The sequence below is a fragment of the Hypanus sabinus genome, chromosome 12 (assembly GCF_030144855.1).
Source record: "Hypanus sabinus isolate sHypSab1 chromosome 12, sHypSab1.hap1, whole genome shotgun sequence".
NCBI classification, from domain to species: domain Eukaryota; kingdom Metazoa; phylum Chordata; class Chondrichthyes; order Myliobatiformes; family Dasyatidae; genus Hypanus; species Hypanus sabinus.
In genome coordinates this window covers 46,623,818-46,643,411 of record NC_082717.1, presented here as the reverse complement: position 1 = coordinate 46,643,411, position 19,594 = coordinate 46,623,818, and the positions used below count along the sequence as shown (strand labels likewise).

Here is a 19,594-nt window from a genome sequence, read left to right as displayed (position 1 = left end):
AGATATGAACTGAAAGAAAGTTTAGAAATAACCTCCAAATCCCTTAAAGATATATACCCTAGAAGTCTTTGCCTATTGGCATGGATTTTGAATCCCCAATGCTCTCCCAAGTTTAATGCTTATGTTATCCTGCTTTATTATCATTTTCTTCACATCTTTACATGTATAAATTTGTCAGTAACACAGCGTCCTGTGCTACATTTAAAATATTAAGTCACATATCATTGGCATTTAACAGTTTTGCATAGAGCCCCATAACAAGATAAATCCCTCCTGATTTCTGACAGCCCCTCTAACCAGTATTTGCAAGAAGTACATAATTAAGAGGAATTTCATTAGTAAACCTAGGAAAAATGTTGGGAATTCTGTGAAGGATTAGTAAGAAGGAAAAGGGTTTATGCTTGGATGGGCACCTATGTGACCGCGTGATCGACCACATTTTGGAGAAATTTCAATACTGAGAAAAACGTGAAGTTGTTCTGCTACTGATGATCAGTAGGAGGGAGGTGTTCATATTAATGAAGTTCAAAAGAGAAAATGCTGGAAATGGCAGGTCGGAGCCCATGGTCCCTGATTACTTTCCGGTCCTGACAACAGAACTACATTCTGCAATTTGTTGCTAGATAGGACCCTGAGATGCACTCGAAATTGGAGTTTTGCATTGTTGGTTATCCAGACAGTTCTCCTCCTGAGAGCACCCGGTTGATCGTGGCCATAGTCAGCCATGTAGTTTACATGAAACAGTGTTGGCATATTTGTGGTGGCATAGTGATTAGGATGACACTAGTACAACTCAGAGCATTGGAGTTTGGAGTTCAATTCTGGAACTGTCTGCAAGGAGTTTGAACATAGAAAACTTGCAGCACAATACAGGCTCTTCAGCCCACAAAGTTGTGCCGAACATGTGCCCTACCTTAGAAATTACTAGGCTTACCTATAGCCCTCTGGTTTTCTAAGATCCATGTACCTATCCAAAAGTCTCTGCCTCCACCACTGTTGCCGGCAGCCCATTCCACACACTCACCACTCTCTGAGTAAATGAATTCATGGTAGGTTGATTCAGAAGATAAAGATGTATGGGATCCAGCGTGAATTGCAAGCTTGGATTCCAAACTGGCTTGTTCATAGAAGAAGAACCGGATAGGGGTGGAAGGTTGTTATTCTGGCTGGATGTCCATGACCAGTGGTGTTCCACAAGGGTCAGTGCTGTGAACTCAGTTGTGAAAACAGAAACATAGAAAACCTACAGCACAATACAGCCCTTCGGCCCACAAAGTTGTGCTGAACATGTCCCTACCTTAGAAATTACTAGGCTTACCTGTAGCCCTCTATTTTACTAAGTTACATGTACCTTTCTAAAAGCATCTTAAAAGACCCAATCGTATCCACCTCCACCCCCCTTGCCAGCAGCCCATTCTACGCAGTCACCACTCTCTGAGTAAAAAACTTACCCCTGATATCTCCTCTGCACCTACTCCCCACCACCTTAAACCTGTGTTCTCTTGTGGCAACCACTTCAGTCCTGGGAAAAAGCCTCTGACTATCCTCACGATCAATGCCTCTCATCATCTTATACACCTCTATCAGGTCACCTCTCATCCTCCTTCGCTCCAAGGAGAAAAGGCCGAGTTCACTCAATCTGCCTTCATAAGACATGCCCCCCAATCCAGGAAATATCCTTGTAAATCTCCTCTGTATCCTTTCTGTGGTTTCCATATCCTTCCTGTAGTGAGGCGACCAGAACTGAGCACAGTACTCCAAGTGAAGCCTGACCAGGGTCCTATATAGCTGCAACATTACCTCTCGGCTCCTAAATTCAATTCCACGATTGATGAAGGCCAATACACCATATGCCTTCTTAACCACAGAGTCAACCTGCGCAGCTGCTTTGAGCGTCCTATGGACTCGGACCACAAGATCCCTCTGATCCTCCACACTGCCAAGAATCTTACCATTAATACTATATTCTGCCATCACATTTGACCTACCAAAATGAACCACTTCATACTTATCTGGATTCATACCATCCGCCACTTCTCAGCCCAGTTTTGCATCCTGTCAACGTCCCGCTGTAACCTCTGACAGCCCTCCACACTTTCCACAACACTCCCAACCTTTGTGTCATCAACAAACTTACTAACGCATCATCCACTTCCTCATCCAGATCATTTATAAAAATCACGAAAAGTAAGGGTCCTAGAACAGATCCCTGATGCACACCACTGGTAACTGCCCCCCATGCAGAATATGACCCATCTACAACCACTCTTTGCCTTCTGTGGGTGAGCCAGTTCTGGATCCACAAAGCAATGCCCCCTTGGATCCCATGCCTCATTACTTTCTCAATAAGCCTTGCTTATGAAAGCAAGGTACCTTATTAAATGCCTTGCTGAAATCTATATACACTACATCTCCTGCTCTTCCTTCATCAATGTGTTTAGTCACATCCTCAAAAAATTCAGTCAGGCTCGTAAGGCACGACCTGCCTTTGACAAAGCCATGCTGACTATTCCTAATCATATTATACCCCTCCAAATGTTCATATATCCTGCTTCTTAGGATCTTCTCCATCAACTTATCAACCACTGAAGTAAGACTCACTGGTCTATAATTTCCTGGGCTATCTCTACTCCCTTTCTTGAATAAAGGAAAAACATCCTCAACTCTCCAATCCTCTGGAACCTCTCCCATCCCCACTGATGATGCAAAGATAATTGCCAGAGGCTCAGCAATCTCCTCCCTCTCCTCCCACGGTAGCCTGGGGTACATCTCATCTGGTCCTGGTGACTTATCCAACTTGATGCTTTCCGAAAGCTCCAACACATCCTCTTAATATCTACATGCTCAAATTTTTCAGTCTGCTACAAGTCATTACTACAATTACCAAGATCCTTTTCCATAGTGAATACTGAAGCAAAGTACTCATTAAGTACCTCTGCCATTTCCTCCGGTTCCATACACACTTTCTCACTGTCACACTTGATAGATCCTATTCTTTCACGCCTTATCCTCTTGCTCTCAGGTCCTATTCTTTCATGTCTTATCCTCTTGCTCTTTTCCCCGTGACTGCATGTGTTACCAGATGGTCAGTAGGTTATTTGGTGATTATAAATTGTCCTGTGGTTAAACTAGGGTTAAATCGGTGGTTTGCTGGGTGGTGCAGCTTGTTGGGCCAGAAGAGCCTGTTCCACGTTGTATCTCTAAACAAATAAATATCATCTTGCCATCTCATATCCTGTCTGCTCTGCTCTGAATTAATGTTATTCATTCATTTAACACATAACCACATAAATCTGTTAAGATAACAATACAAGAATCTTGTATGTTTTTACAGAGTGGTTTCATCTGATTAAAAGTGACTCATGTTGTCAGCTTGGAGAACTTTCATCCATACATGTGCTGCCTCAAGATTTATTCATCCCTGGCCAGCCTCCCTTATTCAATCTGTCTCTGTTGTTGCAAGTAGCAACCCTCAACAATAATCAGTTAGGCACAGAAAGGATCTGTATTAACTGACAAATACCTTTATTGGTTCAGTTAATAAAAAGCACGTGAATTTACAAAACTAACTGCCCAGGCAAACACCCACTTGGTTTCCCTGACCCTCCATAAACAGATAAAGAATAGAGAAGGTAAATACCCGGAAAAGGAATCTACACTGGCTGGGCATTCCTCTTGATCCCGATGTAATCTTTACATATTTTATATGTGGTCATCTACTTCTGTGATGGTTAGTCTCCAGAATTGTTGCTCTCTGTGTTCCTGAAATCCTCCACTCTTATCCTTTTCCTTATCAAATCAATCTGTTATGTTTCAATTTTGTTAGTTCAAGCTTATCTGACTGATCTATGCTAACTTCTCATATGATCTGGCACAGGGCTACAAGCAGTATAAGTTTCCTCAGACCTGTTTCTGAAGTAACTTCCTTTGTTCTTTCCAACTCAGAACAGTTTAGGCAGGTCATCCAAATACTTGGCCCAGGCTACTTCAGATCACAGGCTGCTCTTTCTACAAGCCTGCCATTTTTACATAACTGAATAAGCAGCTTCCTATCTGGATATGGTCTCAGGTTAGCAGATCATCAGCAGGAAACTTATTGTGTCCACTTTCAATTGCTCTAATTAAGCCATCCCCTAGCAGGAACCAGTTCACTAAGCATTTCACAAAATGGTGGCTGCAAGAACAATCTCACAAAATGGCAGCTGCATTCCTTTTACCACATGACAAAAACAAAGATATTTTGGTTTGCCTGCTTCCACTGTCTTTGTTTCATTCCTGTTTGCTAATTTGCAGATTTTATTTCTTTCTGACCAACGCTGTTGTCCATGTGTCCATTCTTTATTGTCCTTGAGGAAGTACTTTGTAAGTTAATCATATTGGTGGCTCTAGACTTGCATATAGGCCAGACCGCGTAACGATCATGGATGTCAGGCAACCGGTGGATTTGGATGAAAATTCTGTGTACTGGTAATCATTATTAAAACCATACATTACTTCTGATTTATTTATCTACTCGAATTCAAATGAAAATTATGTACAGAAGGCAAAATAAAGACAAAAATAGAATTGAATGAGATTAATTTATTTTTTAGAAATTAGTTTTAAAATCGCCAATGCTAGTGCAATTTTTAGTGCAATGGATTAATAAAAAAAATCATCCCCACTCAGACGGACAAGCTCCAAGGCTTTCTTGACTTGTATAATGGTGATTGAAGAGGATGAACAACTTCTTCCCGGCTGTCTTGGTGATATGGTTGGATCATGAAGCTCTTGGAGTGGAAGATTGTGCACAATGGTTCTAGGCAGGAGCAAAGAGTGGGAATAAAGGTAGCCTTTTCTGTTTGGCAGCTGGTGATTAGTGGTGTTCTGCTGGGGGCAGTGTTGGGACTGTTTCTTATCACGTCATATGTCAGTGATTTGGATGATGGAATTGATGGCTTTGTGGATGATACAAAGACAGGTGGAGGGGCAGGAAGTGTTAAGGAAGCAGTGATTCTTCCTGCTTAGCAAGATTAGGAGAATGGGCAAAAAAGTGGCCAATGGAATACAGTGTAGGGAAGTTTATGGTCATGGGCTTTGGTAGTAGAGTAAAAGTGGAGGTTATTTTCTTAATGGGGAGAAATTTCAGAAATCAGAAGTGTGAATAAACCTGGGAGTCTCATGCAGGATTCCCAAGAGTTTAATGTGCAGGTTGAGCCCGTAGTAAGGATGGCAAATGCAAGATGAGCACTCGTATTGAGAGGACTGGAATAGAAAGGCAAGAATGTAATGCTGAGCCTTTGTAAGGCATTGGTCAGATCACATTCTGAGTATAGTGAATAGTTAGGGGCTCCTTGTCTAAGAATAGATGCGCTGGGATTGGAGATGGTCCGGAGTAGGTTCGCAAGAATGATTCTGGGAATGAATGGATTAACATATGAGGAACTTTTGATGGCTCTGAACCTGTACTCACTGGTGTTTAGAAGAATGAGGGGGATCTCATTGAAACCTATCAAATATTGGAAAGCCAAGGTTGAGCAGATGTGGAGAGGATATTTTCTATAGTGGGGGAGTCTAGGACCAGAGAGTACAGCTTCAGAATAGAGGGACTTCCCTTTAGAACAGAGATGAGGAGGAATTTCTTTATCCAGAGGGTGGTGAATCTGTGGAATTTATTGTCACAGATGGCTGAGGAAGCCACGTCATTGAGTAAATTTAAAGTAGAGGTTGATAGGTTCTTGATTAGTCGGGGCATGAAAGCCTGCAGGGAGAAGGCAGGAGAATGGGGTTGAGGGGATAATAAATCAGGCATGATGGAATGGTGCTGCAGACTTAATTCTGCTCCTATGCTTTATGGTTTTTGAGATAGCGGAAGATATGAGTATCTCATAGCATCTACATGATCAAAGGGAGAGCATGCGAACTCCACAACAATTGTTAAAATTATATTGTGATTTATATACACAAGTTCACAACCTAATTTCCTACTGGTGCATAATGTAAAGCTGGAGACTGGAACAATAGTTTGTGTTCCGCAACTGATGATTCTGAAAGTTTGAATGTGATATCTGAGGCTGTTTCTCATTTTACTTCACAACGGAGACTACAGATTGCTCAAGATGTGATGTTATTGGTGCGGTGGAATAACTATATGATGGCATGAAGAAGCCCACAGGTCCTTTCAGAGCAAGATGGCTCCCCTTCAAAACCATCAATGCAGAAGTAGTCACAGACAGGGGCAAACAAATGGAGAGATGGGTAGAACATTACTCTGACCTCGCCTCCGGAGTGAACACTGTCACCTCCTCAGCCCTGGACGCCTTTGAGGGCTTGCCGATGATGGAGGAACTGGATGCCGAGCCGACTCTAGAGGAGCTCAGCAAGGCCATCAGCAGCTTGGCGTCAGGTAATGATAAGATCCCCCAGACCCGACCAAGCACTGCATGACTACCCTCGCGTACCCGCTGTATGAACTCCTCTATCAGTGCTGGCAGGAAGGAGCTGAACCACAGGATATGAGGGAAGCCATGATCATTACTGTATACAAAAACAAAGAAGAGAGAAGAAGGACATCTTCCTTTTGAGAGTTGTTATCAAAGTCTTTGCTCGAGGCTTCTTGGTCTGCCTGCAGAGGTTGGCTGAACATGTCTACCCAGACTCAGAGTGGCTTATGAGTTGGAAGGTCATCTGTGGAAATGAGTTCCTCATTCTGCCAACTCCAGGAAAAGTGCAGAGGACAAACGAAGCCCCTCTACATTGTGTTTATATTGATTTCACTAAGGCAGTTGACTCGGTCAGCAGAGATGGGCTCTTTCAGATTCTCTCCCTGGTAGGCTGCCTGTCAAGAGCATGATCAGATCCTTCCTCAACCATATGGAGAGCACTGTGCAGTATAACACCAGCTCTTCAGAGCATTTTGACATAAGCAGTGGCATCAAACGCATCTGTTCTTTCACCCCAGTTATCTTTGGGATCTTTGTCCTTCTCCTGAGGCATACACTTCTACTGCAGTGGAGGGGATTTACCTCCACTCTCGATCAGATAGCAGACCTTTTAACCTTGCCTGCCTAAGAGCCAAAACCAAAATACATGATCAGAGACATACAGTTTACTGATGATGAAGCAGTCACAACCCCAGAGCTTGATAGATCACTTCTCTCACGCCTGCAAGGAATTTTGAATGACTATCAGACTGAGAAAGACAAATGTCCAGGGACAAGATGTGGAGGCACCAACAGTCATTACCATTGATAACAATGAAGTGGATGTTGTACATCAATCACAACCTCTTCACAGACACAGAAATTGACAAGCACTTCAGGAAGGCTGCAACAGCTCTTGTTTGCCTCAACACATAAGTCTGATAAGTCTGAAAGAACTCAATCAAACAAAGTCTCAAAATCTCAATCAAAACAAAGATGGCAGTGTTTAATGTTTGTGTCACAAGCACCCTGCTGTGTGGCAGCAAGATATGGACACCGTACACTGGCTAGGAAAGAATACTCAGCATCTTCCATAAAAGGTGCCTTTGTTGCATCTTGAACGTCTCCTGGAGAGGCTGAGTACCCAATGCTGAGGTTCCCTCTCGTGCTGGCCGCCCCAGCACGTACACGCTGCTCAACCAGTATAGACTGCGCTGGCTGGGCCATGCCTGCTGCATGTAGGATGGCTACAGTGAGCTGGCTTCGGACAAGAGAACTGCTGACCGCTCACGTCTACACCGCAAGGATGGCTGCATGAAGGTGCTGGACATCAATTTTCAGTCCTGGGAGGTGCATGTAGCTGACTGCACCAGCTGGAGAAGCACACTTATGTCAGTTGAAGAAAAATTACTGAAATCAGCAGAAGGTAAATGGGTGAATAGAAAGCTCCAGCACAGCTGTGACCACTTATAGATGTGACCTTTGCAACATAAACTGCCATTCCTGTATTGGTCTCCTCATCCTCAACGTAGACTGTTAGGATGCAACATCCGTGGTGGACTTCAACTAACGGATGGCATAACTCTCCCGTAGGTTGCCTCAGATGTTTAGGTTGTAATTTTATTGCTATAGAATGAAAAACAAAGCCTGGTCAGACTTTTTTATGTTTGCAGTTCATCACCTAAAGATTGTCATTTCCTGAGAGTAGAAGGAAAAACCCATACTAACTTCTTCACGCTGGTGTTTATTGTTTCCAGGGAATTTTTGATAAATGTATTAACTGTATTTGCAATGTATTTACAATTTAGCATTCTAATTCTTTAAAGACATGGGTATCTAAGCTGCCGAAGTAGACCTATTCGCCCATTGGGTCTGCGTCAACATTCAATGAGATAATGTCTAATCCATTTTTGATTTCAGCACCATTTTTCTGATCTGTTCCCATACTCTTCAACTCCTTTGTAGCTTTGGTATCTAACAGTGTTTGCTTTGAACCCTAACTGCACAACTCACAAAAAAAGCATTTTCCAAAGATTCATGACCCTTTGAGAAATGAACTTCCTCTTTGTCACTATCTGGAATGGGTGCTATCAATTCTGAAACAGCGTCCCCTAGTTCTAGATAATGCCACAAGGGGAAGCATTCTCTCAGCATTCAACCTGTCAATCCCTCTCACTCCTGTAATTCTATAAGGTCACTCCTCATTCTTCTAAAACTAACTGAGCCTAAGCTGTGTAAATTTTCATGTGTCAACCTCTCCATCCTATGAATTGTCCTAGTGAGGATTCTCTGTGCAGCTCCCAATATGAGTACAACATTTGTAAAGTATGTAGATTGAAGTTGTTTAAGTTGCTTCAGGGGTGGTATTATCAGTATTATAAAAACTAAATCAAAACTTAAATACAAGAATTTCTGCAGCCGCTGGAAATTCAAAGCAATGCACACAGGATGCTGGTGGAACTCAGCAGGCCAGGCAGCAGCCATGGAAATGAACACACAGTCGATGGTTTGGGCTGAGACCCTTCTTCAGGACTGAAAAGGAAGGGGAAGACACCAGAATAAAAAGATGGAGGTACCGGGAAGGAGTATAGTTAGAAGGTGATAGGTGAAACCAGGCGGGTGGAAAGGTAAAGGGCTGGAGAGGAAGAATCTGATAGGAGAGGAGAGGGAGCCTTAGAGGAAAGGCACGAGGAGGAAATGATAGGCAGGTGAGAAGAGGTAAGAGGCCAGAGTGGGGAAGGAAATTCTTTTTACGGGAACAGGAAATTGATATTCATGCCATCAAGTTGGAGGCCACTGAGAAACTTTTCCATTATGCCTCATCCATTTTGCTATTCCACTGATCTTTCTAACTACTCGTATCTATTTGCTAACTCATTGAATTTTATGTACTAGGACCCCAGAATCTCTTTGTATCACAACTTTGTGGTCAAACTTCACTTAAATAATAATTTGTTCTTTCATTCTTCACCTTAAACTGAATAACTTTGCTTTTTCCCGCAGTACACTCCATCTGCTGCTTCCTGCTCACTCATTCAATCTCACTGAAAAAAATGTGGATGGTCATTTGTTCAGATTGTCCTATGTCCCTCTGCCATGTTTAATACTGTGAAAGTAAAACACCAGTTCCTTGTGCATTTACTGAAATGGTTTTACTTGCCTTTAATTTCCTTCTCTTTCCTCCTCCTCTGCAGAACAAGAACAACCAGGTTTATCCAGTGATAGTGATGCCTTGTCACTGACAGTAGATGTGGATTCTCTCACTGAATATGATGATGGAATGGCATCAAATAGGAAGTCTCCAGGCAGATATAGAAGACTTAGAGGGTCCCCTGAACCAGCTGCAAGCCTCGAGACCTCCTCTCATCAGGACACGAGAAAAGATGGAGCAGGAGGAAGCAAAGTCTTGTGGTCACAACCATTTGGAAGTCTGAAGCACAGAACTGGGAGAGGTGACTACTTGGTAAAGGCAGGAGAGCAGATACAGTTGGCATTGCAGAAGGAGGCAGAACAAGATTATGAAAGTGCCTTCAAATTCTACCAGATTGGAGTTGATTTGTTGCTTCAAGGAGTTCAAGGTGAGTCTGAGCTGGAAAGAACATCTGTGCTTGGGAGCTTGCATACACCAGCATAATCTTCTCTTGTTGCACCTTTGACGTTAAAATTTCTAGGCCTGTATATTTGAAATTCCTGAGAATTTTGGACCTAATGCTGCATATGAGCTGCTGTTGGGTTGAAGACAAAATTTAATATCAAGATGGAGGAATTAGTAGCATTATGACGGAAATATTGTTTAAGGTGCATTTTGTTTTTAGGTTCTGTGATAGTGTAGGAGGATTTTTAAATGGTCCATGAACTCAAAACACCATCTCATCATTCTTTGTCACTATTTATTTGTTTTTGTAATTTATAGTAATTATATATCTTGGTACTTATGATGAAAAACAACAAATTTTATAACAGGAGTCAGCGATAATAAACCTAAATCTGAAATCAGAGCCTGTTTCTACTGGACACTAATCCTAGAGTTTAGAATCAAGTGGATAGTGGACTTGGACTGCAATAATATTGCTTTGGATTTGCTGAAGGCAGGCACCACTGGAGTCTGAAAGGGTTCTTTGACCTATTTTCAAGTGATGGAGGAATCTGATTTTGGCAGAAGGAATGATTAGGCTTTGCCATGGACATCAGCTGAGGATGTTTCAGTTTTTGGCAGACTGCTGACGTCCCTCAGCAGTGGATAGATAACAGGTCTTGACTCTGAGGACTTGCTTGATGAGGAGGAAAAACTCCAGGAGTGATTGCAGTGGGCTATTATTTTCTGAGAGACATTCAAAATGCTAATTAAGCGTACTTATTGTTTCCTGACAGAGAGACAATTTGTCATGTATGACAACTTGAGTGAGGTGAGGCTTTGCCCAATCTAAAATTGTCTCCTTTATTCCAGGTGTAAATACTGACATGCAGACAAGTACAATTTTGCAGTTGGCCATTTATTTTCTTCATACTTTTGATCTTCCAGCAGATTTTTGTTGTTGCAGGAAATCGCAACAGACCACATTGTTATCTTTGCATTTATGAATATAGTGAGCCAAAGAGCTATAAAATGTTACAAAACTCATGCTCATCTCATTAATGAGAAGCTACAAATCACACCTTGAAAACAGTACTTGTGCTGAACATATCTGCATGGTTTTCCACCTAGGCATTATTTATGGAATTGCTTTTTATTGTCACATGTACCAAGGTACAGTAAAAAGCTTGTTTTGTATATCGTTCACACAGATCAAGCCATTGTGCAGTGCATAGATGGTACAAGTAAAACAATAATAGAATGCAGAATTAAGGTTACAGCTACAGAGAAGGTGCAGTGTAAGTATTAAGGTGCAAGCAAATAACGAGGTAGTTTGAGAGTTCAGGAGTCCATCTTGGAGTACCAGGAAATCAATCAATAGTGTTTACAGTGGCAAGTTTGGGCACCCCTGGTCAACATTTCTGTTACTGTGATTATCTAAGCGAGTAAAAGATGACCTGATTTCTAAAAGGCATAAAGTTAAAGATGACACATTTCTGTGAGACTCTTGGGCCATCTTGCATGCACTGCTCTTTTGAGGTCTATCCACAGACTTTCAATGGTGTTTAGGTCGAGGGACTGTGAGGGCCATGGCAAAACCTTCAGCTTGCGCTTCTTGAGGTAGTCCATTGTGGATTTTGAGGTGTGTTTATGATCATTATCCTGTTGTAGAAGCCATCCTCTTTTCATCTTCAGCTTTTTTACAGATGGTATGATGTTTGCTTCTAGAATTTGCTGGTACTGTATTTAATTGAATTTATTCTTTCATCGACTAGTGAAATGTTCCCCGTGCCACCGACTACAATACAAGCCCAAAGCATGATAGATCCATCCCTGTGCTTAACAGTTGGAGAGGTGTTCTTTTCATGAAATTCTGCACACTTTTTCTCCAAACTTACCTTTGCTCATTATGGCCAAAAAGTTCTATTTTAACTTCATCAGTCCACAGGACTTGTTTTCAAAATGCATCAGGCTTGTTTAGATGTTCCTTTACAAACTTCTGATGCTGAATTTTGTGGTGAGGTTGCAGGAAAGGTTTTCTTCTGATGACTCTTCCATGAAGGTCATATTTGTGCAGGTGTCGCTGCACAGTAGAACAGTGCACCACCACTCCAGAGTCTGCTAAATCTTCCTGACGGTCTTTTGCAGTCAAACAGGGGTTTTGATTTGCCTTTCTAGCAATCCTACGAGCAGTTCTCTCAGAAAGTTTTCTTGGTCTTCCAGACCTCAACTTGACCTCCACCATTCCTGTTAACTGCCATTTCTTAATTATATTGCAAATTGAGGAAACAGCTACCTGAAAATGCTTTGCTATCTTCTTATAGCCTTCTCCTGCTTTGTGGGCATCATTTATTTTAATTTTCAGAGTGCTGGGCAGCTGCTTAGAGTAGCCCATGACTGTTGATTATTGGGACAAGGTTTGAGGAGTCAGGGTATTTATAAAGCTTTGAAATTTGCATCACGTGACCTTTCCTAACGATGATTGTGAACAAGCTATAGCCCTAACAAGCTTACTAAGGTCTGAGACCTTGGTAAAAGTTATCTGAGAACGCCAATCTCTTGGGGTGCCCAAACCTTTGCATGGTGCTCCTTTCCTTTTTTCCACTCTAAAATTGTAAAAAAACAAAAATAATACACTAATCTTGCTTAAAATGTTGAAAAGAATGTTTTATCTTTAACTTTATGACTTTTGGAGATCAGTTCATCTTCTACTCACTTCACTATTCACAGTAACAGAAATTTTGACTAGGGGTGCCCAAACTTTTGCATGCCCCTGTATACCAGCAGGGGCTGGTTTCTGTGCTGAACTGAGCTGTGTCCTCAACTTCTGAAACTGGAATTAGGTTATTATTGTCATAGTGATTAGCTTGTCCTGCAGACTGATTGAAGCTGGATTCCGGTGCATTTGGTACTGAATTTCAAAGAAGGTTGTAGCTATTTTAGATAAGGGTCACATAACAGTAGAATGAGGCCGCTCATCCCATTCAGAATTCTGTTGCACCCAGTGAACATAGGTTTAAGTTAGTTAAGACTGGGACATAGGAGATTTAGAAGGAATCTGGTGGGAAGGGATATTGTTTATTTAACAAGGGGTGGTTGGCATCTGTACCACATTGCCTAACAGCATCTACGCAAATGCTTGAATTAGGTACAAGGTACTGAAGACTACAGAGCCAATGTATGAAATTTGGAGTTGTGTAAGGGGGTTCTAGAGATGACATCAATACAGTGGGTCAAAGGGCCTGTTTTGATACTGTATGACTGATTCAGTGGCAGATACCAAGCTTCAGTTTAGTGCACTGCTCAGGTTAAATGAATGTTTTGAGAGGATAGGATTGGTCTACCTCACAAATTCATAGCACGTCTCATACTCTTAGAGCGACAACTCACGAGCATTATCTTCTGAATATTTGAATTAATGTATTTGGCAGTTAATGTGGCAGTAACAATGGGTCTTCAGGCAGACATGGTCAGTGTTAATTATAGCTGTCAAAGAAAAGTTTATTTTTCAATACAGACAAACATTGTAAAGCTCAAAACCACTTTTAACATAAGCACAACTTCCAAGATGTTTTGTATGAGTGAAGGGAAAATAGCACTGGGCTTGTGGTGAGAGAAAAGGAAAAGAAGTCCAAAGATGAGACTGGGCACATTTTGAGGGGCCTGTGCTATTTTGTGCAGGGGTAGGAGGGTGATTTGGGGATTGTTTTTCTGGGAGGGGTTTTGGGGGGGTTGATGATCGAGATGCTGTTCTTCTTTTGTGCAGGGGTGGGTTTGATGTTTCTCTCTGAAAGACTTTCATGTTCTTTCTTTGTTTCGTGGCTATCTGGAAAAAACAAATTTCAGAGTTGTATATGGATACAGGCTTTGATAATAAATAATCCTTTGAACATAGTGTGAATAGGTTAGATTTGGAGAACTACAAACGAACTTTCAAAGTTGGGAATCACGACAGCTAAAGACTTTTCAAATATGGTCAAGGGCAATGCAGAGTATGTTTAAGGAACTTCTAGGATTTTGTTATATGTTTGCTGCATCATTTCCTTTGGATTTTTTTCTCACTTGTTGAATAAACTTGCAGTGCAGTAGTGCAACAATGCGAACAATGTTTTACAGTATGTGAGTAAGCCCAGTAGTTGTGTACACACTCTCTTAGATAACCCGATCTTTAATGGGCCTGTTTCTAGAATCAAAGATTTATTAGTTGCAGTTAATGCCTTTCCATATGTGAAAGAAAAATGTGTCTGGAATACTTTAATTTCTCTTGCAAATAGAATATCTGATTGTAACTCTTTAAAACTGATTTAAATGTGCTATTTGCAGAAATGATCTTACTCTACATGTAAATTAACTAAGTGAGTCAATTTTAGCAGGAGCACCAGGAGTACAGTACTTTACAGAAAATGTTTTTCAATTAATGGACTAATTGTAATCATTATTATAACTGCTTGGAAGTAAAAGGAACACTTTCATAGAATTTGCTGGAGCTTTTTGTGATTTGATGTGTAGTAATGACAGAGGGAAACATTGTGGTGTGCACTTTATGAAATTTGAGTTGCAAGGGAACTACATTGGTTGAACCATGGCAAGTTATGTCTGCCCTCTTTTTGTACTGAATATGCAGAAAATCACTACTTGTGCACTACCAAACATTAAGCTACAGTATCATCATTTAGAAGAAAACAGCTATAATTATGATCGCATGCATGGGCTTAGTATTAAATGTGTTAATTTGGTATGACACGTTAATTACCTGCTTCTCCAGATGTTTAGAGTATTGTTGTGCACGCAGTTTACAAAATAATTGCAGTAAAGTTGAATGAAAATAAAATAAGCGAGTGGTTTCTTGCCTTAATATTTTCATTCAAGTGAAACTGTATGAGTTGCAGCTGCAGCAACGTTAATGTAAGTGAACGGTTACAGAAACAACAAAGGTTGCCATTAGGAGGCCTTTGTCCAAATCTATTTCCAGCTGATTTTCTCCTATCATACATTTGCTTTAATCCTACCATCATTGCTACTCCCTGAGACAATTTCAAAGACTTTGTTTCTGCTCTGATTCTGTTTTCTGCAAAATACCAGGTTTGTTGGGGATAAAAACAGCAACATTTGGAACCAATACATGTTTATTTTGGTTTGAAAAATAAATTACAACCTGCATGCCTACTCCGTGAGATCTGTATGCTATTAAGTTGCTTATTTTATGGAATGAAAAGTTGATATAGATCTTCCTAAAATATTTATAGCTCTTATAGTTCAATGTGCAGGTTAGCTATGTAGGTATTCAGTGGGTATCCTGAATGTATATTTGACAGTGAAGTGAATTCAAGCAAGCTGAGCTTGGCCTGTGTTCAACTTCAGAAGTGATCACTGAATACAGTTTGGAGAAGATATTCGAGCTGAATTCCTTCTATTCCTTGTGGGGCTTGAAGGCTAAATTCAATTCCTAGCTGAGAATTGTATCTATGGCCTTTGATGTAGATGACATCCCATTTCCGATAAGATGATGCTCACAGTGACCTCTCTGGGTCCAACCAGTAGTACAATTGTCCATCCTCTATGTCTTGCTTACAATCACAAGACACTGCTGGATATGAAGAACTCTAAATACTGCAGGCCTACCACACCTTTGAGTTGTAAGATAGCAGTGGAGCTTCACGGCATCATGTCTGAGCTTCACAGCATCATTGCTGAGTATCATGTCGTCATCTGCTACAGCCACTCAGGAAAGAAGGTGTTGGACGCAGTGCGCGTTCCCCCATATAATGCAAACAATTGTTTTGGTTGTTTTTCTTGTGATCACAAGTCTCTTTTGGACATTGGTAATGTAGAAAACTACAGGTTGGGTTCATTGGCGAGACCAATGGCGGGGAGCTACTCGGCCTTGGTTGTTGCATGGACCAGGCCGTCATGCCACGGTGTCGCCTGTTGCAGCCGCCCGGGGAGGAGACACCAGAGGCGGTGTGGGAGAGAACAGAGGCACAGCGTGTTGGATTGGGGCTGGCCCTCCCATTGGTGCTGCCCTCTAGTGTTTGCTTGGCAGAAGACAGGATGGATTGTATTCTTTTATGGCTGCACTCGTGTGCGGATGCTGGTGCTGTTCATATTCTAGACTCCAATAAGAAAATCAGCAGGATTGAGTGCCTTGGATTTACTGTGGGCTTGTTTTTACAGAAACATGACTCCAGGACAACATCGCATGCATCATCAATCTTCAGGCCATGACAATCAAGGACTTGGGATAATATTATTATTTCTTTTGTACAGTCTTAACTATAGGTGCTATGTGTTGTTTGCTGTGCGTGCCTGTATCTACTGTTTTGCACCTTGGCCCCGGAAGAGTGCTGGTTTATTTAGCTGTTACATGTGTACGGTTGAATGACAATTAAACTTGAACTTAAATGTGAACTTACATGATGTGGCACTGTGTACCAAGCCAGAAGCCAGTAGTGCCTTGAACACTCTGTCAGCAAACACAGCATAGGCAAACAATTTGTTTGTTTGAATATACTAAGGCACTTGATCCTGCTGATTTTCTTATTGGAGTCTAGAATACTGTGTGAGCTGCACCAGCACCTGCACACTAGGTCATTGCACCTGTGACCTTGCCTGGTATTCACTTTCTGAAATGTAAGTACACCATCCCACAGTTTGGCTATTTTAAGTGCATTATGAGTGATGGGCATTTATTCCCAGGGATTTTAAACTTTTTTTTTGGGTAAATACTTTAAATAAATTTATTTGCTTCACTAATGACCATGCAAGTGAGCAAAGTCTATTCTGCATTCACTCTACCTATACCCTTCATACTTCTGTATGCCTCTATAAGTTCTCCTCAATTTCTCCTGTGTTCCAGGAAATGAAATCCTAACCTATTCAATCTTTCCTTATCACTTTGGTTCTCAAATCCCAGCAACATCTTGGTAAATTATGACTGCACTCTTTCAATCTTATTAATATCTTTCTTGTAGGTAGGTGACTAGAACTGCACACAATACTCCAAATATGGCCTCAGTGACAGTCTTGTACAACTTGAACACAACATCCTAAACTCCTGTAGTTAGTGCCCAGATTTATGAAGACCATTGTGCTAAAAGCTTTTTTGTTACAAGAACTTTACCTGTAGGGTGGTGGGTGGAAATATGTTTCTACCAAAGGAAGTAAAAGGAACTTCTTCCCTCCATGGGCCTGCAGGTCATCCTTTGACAAAGTGTAGCACCTGCTTTTTGTAGACTGGACATACCTAGATAATTTTTGAGTAGATGTACGGTAAGTACTGTAACAGCTTTGTCAGAGGTGTAGCTAGACCTGAAGTGCAGGTCTATAGGCTTGGCTGCATCCATTGCTGAAATGTTTCTTGATCATTATATGGAGCAAATCAAATTGATTAAAGATGGGCTCCTGTGATTCTTGGGAGGAAGCAAAGATGGAGCATTCACTGAGCTTGTCTGTTTGAAGGAAGTTGCAAAACTTTGACAAACTTCTATAGATTTGTAGTAGAGAGTATATTGATTTGCTGTATCACAGCCAAGTAAGGAGACACCAATGACCTTGAATGGAAAATCCTACAAAAAGTAGTGGATACAGACCAGTCCATCATGGTAAGGTATTCCTAACCATTGAGCAAATTTACATGAAACACTGTCGCAGGAAGGCAGCATCCATTATCAGGGACCCCACCACCACCCAGGACATGCTCTCTTCTCACTACTTCCATCAATACTCACACCACCAGGTCCCGGGACAGTCACTACACCTCAACCATCAGGCTCTTGAACCAAAGTGGATTATTTCACTCAACTTCACGTGCCCCATCATTGAAATGTTCCCACAATCTATGGGCTCACCTTCAAAGACTCTTTATCTCATGTTTTCTATTTTTCTGCTTATTTATTTGTTATCATTATTATTTCTTCTTTTTGTATTTGTACAGTTTGTTGTGAATGCCCTAGTAGGGTGGTCTTTCATCAATTCTGTTGTTGTTATTTTTCTATAGATCTTTTGAATATGTCCATAAGAAAATGAATCCCAGTGTTATATATGGTGACATACATGGACTTTGATAATAAATTAACTTTGAACTTTGAAATGCACTAGCCTTAGTTTTGGCCTGCCATAATTGAGAATGGCAATGTTTTTAGCCTTCCCTTCAGTTAACTACTTAATTGTCTATCATCATTTGAATTTAGATGTGGCAGAGTTGTTGTGTAATGGGATTCCTGTGTCTCTTGTATGCTGTGTTGGCAGGTTTGCAATGCATGTATTTTTGTATTATGGCTGCATAAGGTTAGCATCTGATTTTTAAAAAAATTCTCCTTTTGGTGTGCTCTTCTTCACTGAACTGAATTTGATCCCTTGATTTAAGTATAATGATAGTGAAGGATATGCTGAGACAGGAGGGTTATTGATTTTGGTGGTACACATTTCTGTTTCTGGTGAAAGTCCACAGTAGCGGAGGTTTTAGGCTTCCAAAACTGTTCTGTGTCTGTTGCATTTAGCATAATCCTAGTGTCACACAAAACGAAAGAGGATGTTTTCGTGGTGAATGTCAAACTTTGTCTTGAAAGGCTATACAACAGTCATGTTTTAACAAGTGGATAAGTGTGTGAAACAAGCAGGTCAGTGAACTTGACAGGTCTGCTCACAACCTGCTGCAGACTCAGTCCAACAGAAATGCCTTCTGGGGATTGGTCATTGACGGTTGATCCAAGTTGCTCTGGGTCATGAACATTGAAATCCCCAGCCAGAGAACCTGCTATTTTCAGGGCTACTTCCAAGTATTGTTCCAATATGGAGAAACACTGTCTCATTAGTTGAGGGAAGCTTGCAGATGGTAATCTGGAGACTTTCCTTGCCCATTTTTGTTCTAGTGCCATGAAATTTCATGGGGTCTGGAGTCAATATAGAGGGTTCCAAGGCCAAACCTTGGCATCTAAGAGCAAAGATGTGATGTTAAGGCTTTATAAGGTATCAGTTAGACAAACTTGGGAGTATTGTGAGCAGTTTTGGATCCCTTATCTAAGAAAAGATGTGCTGGCACTGGAGAGGGACCAGAGAATGTTCACGGGAATGACTCTGGGAAGGAAAGGGTTGACAGACAAGGAGCATTTGATGCTTCTGGGCCTGTATTCATTGGAGTTTAAAAGAATGAGGGGGGATCTCATTGACACCTATCGAATATTGAAAGGCCTATAGAATGGATGTAGAGTGGATGTTCCCTATAGTGGGTGAGTCTTGAGTCTCAGGGCACAGCCTCAGAAAAGAAGAAAGTCTATTTAGAACAGAGACGAGGAGGAATTTCTTTAGCCAGAAGATGGTGAATCTGTGGAATTCATTGCCACAGACAGCTGTGCAGGCCAAGTCACTGGGTGTATTTAAGGCAGAGGCTGGTAAGTTCTTGATTAATCAGTGTGTCAAAAGTTACTGGGAGAGGCAAGTGAATGAGGTTGAGAGGAATAATAAATCTGCATGATAGAATGGCAGAGCAGACTTGATGGGCTGAATGAACTAATTTTGCTCTTATGCCTTATAGTCTATGGTGTTACCTGTATGTTGGGACTTGTCACTGTTATTGGGACAGTTCTGCTGGTGGACAGGAAGCATGAGGAATTCATGTACG

General features: G+C 41.3%; 1 protein-coding gene across 2 annotated transcripts in view; it reads left to right on the top strand.

Moving 5' to 3' along the window:
* Positions 1–19,594, top strand: part of rps6kc1 (ribosomal protein S6 kinase polypeptide 1) — a 146,770-nt gene that overhangs the window by 55,249 nt on the left and 71,927 nt on the right. For both annotated transcript variants that reach the window (XR_009515105.1, XM_059985857.1), the window contains exon 7: positions 9,596–9,979. Coding sequence is in view for 1 of the 2 variants with exons in the window: in XM_059985857.1 (XP_059841840.1) it covers positions 9,596–9,979 (384 nt within the window). In the remaining variant the exon portion in view is untranslated. The remainder of the gene's footprint in view (positions 1–9,595; positions 9,980–19,594) is intronic.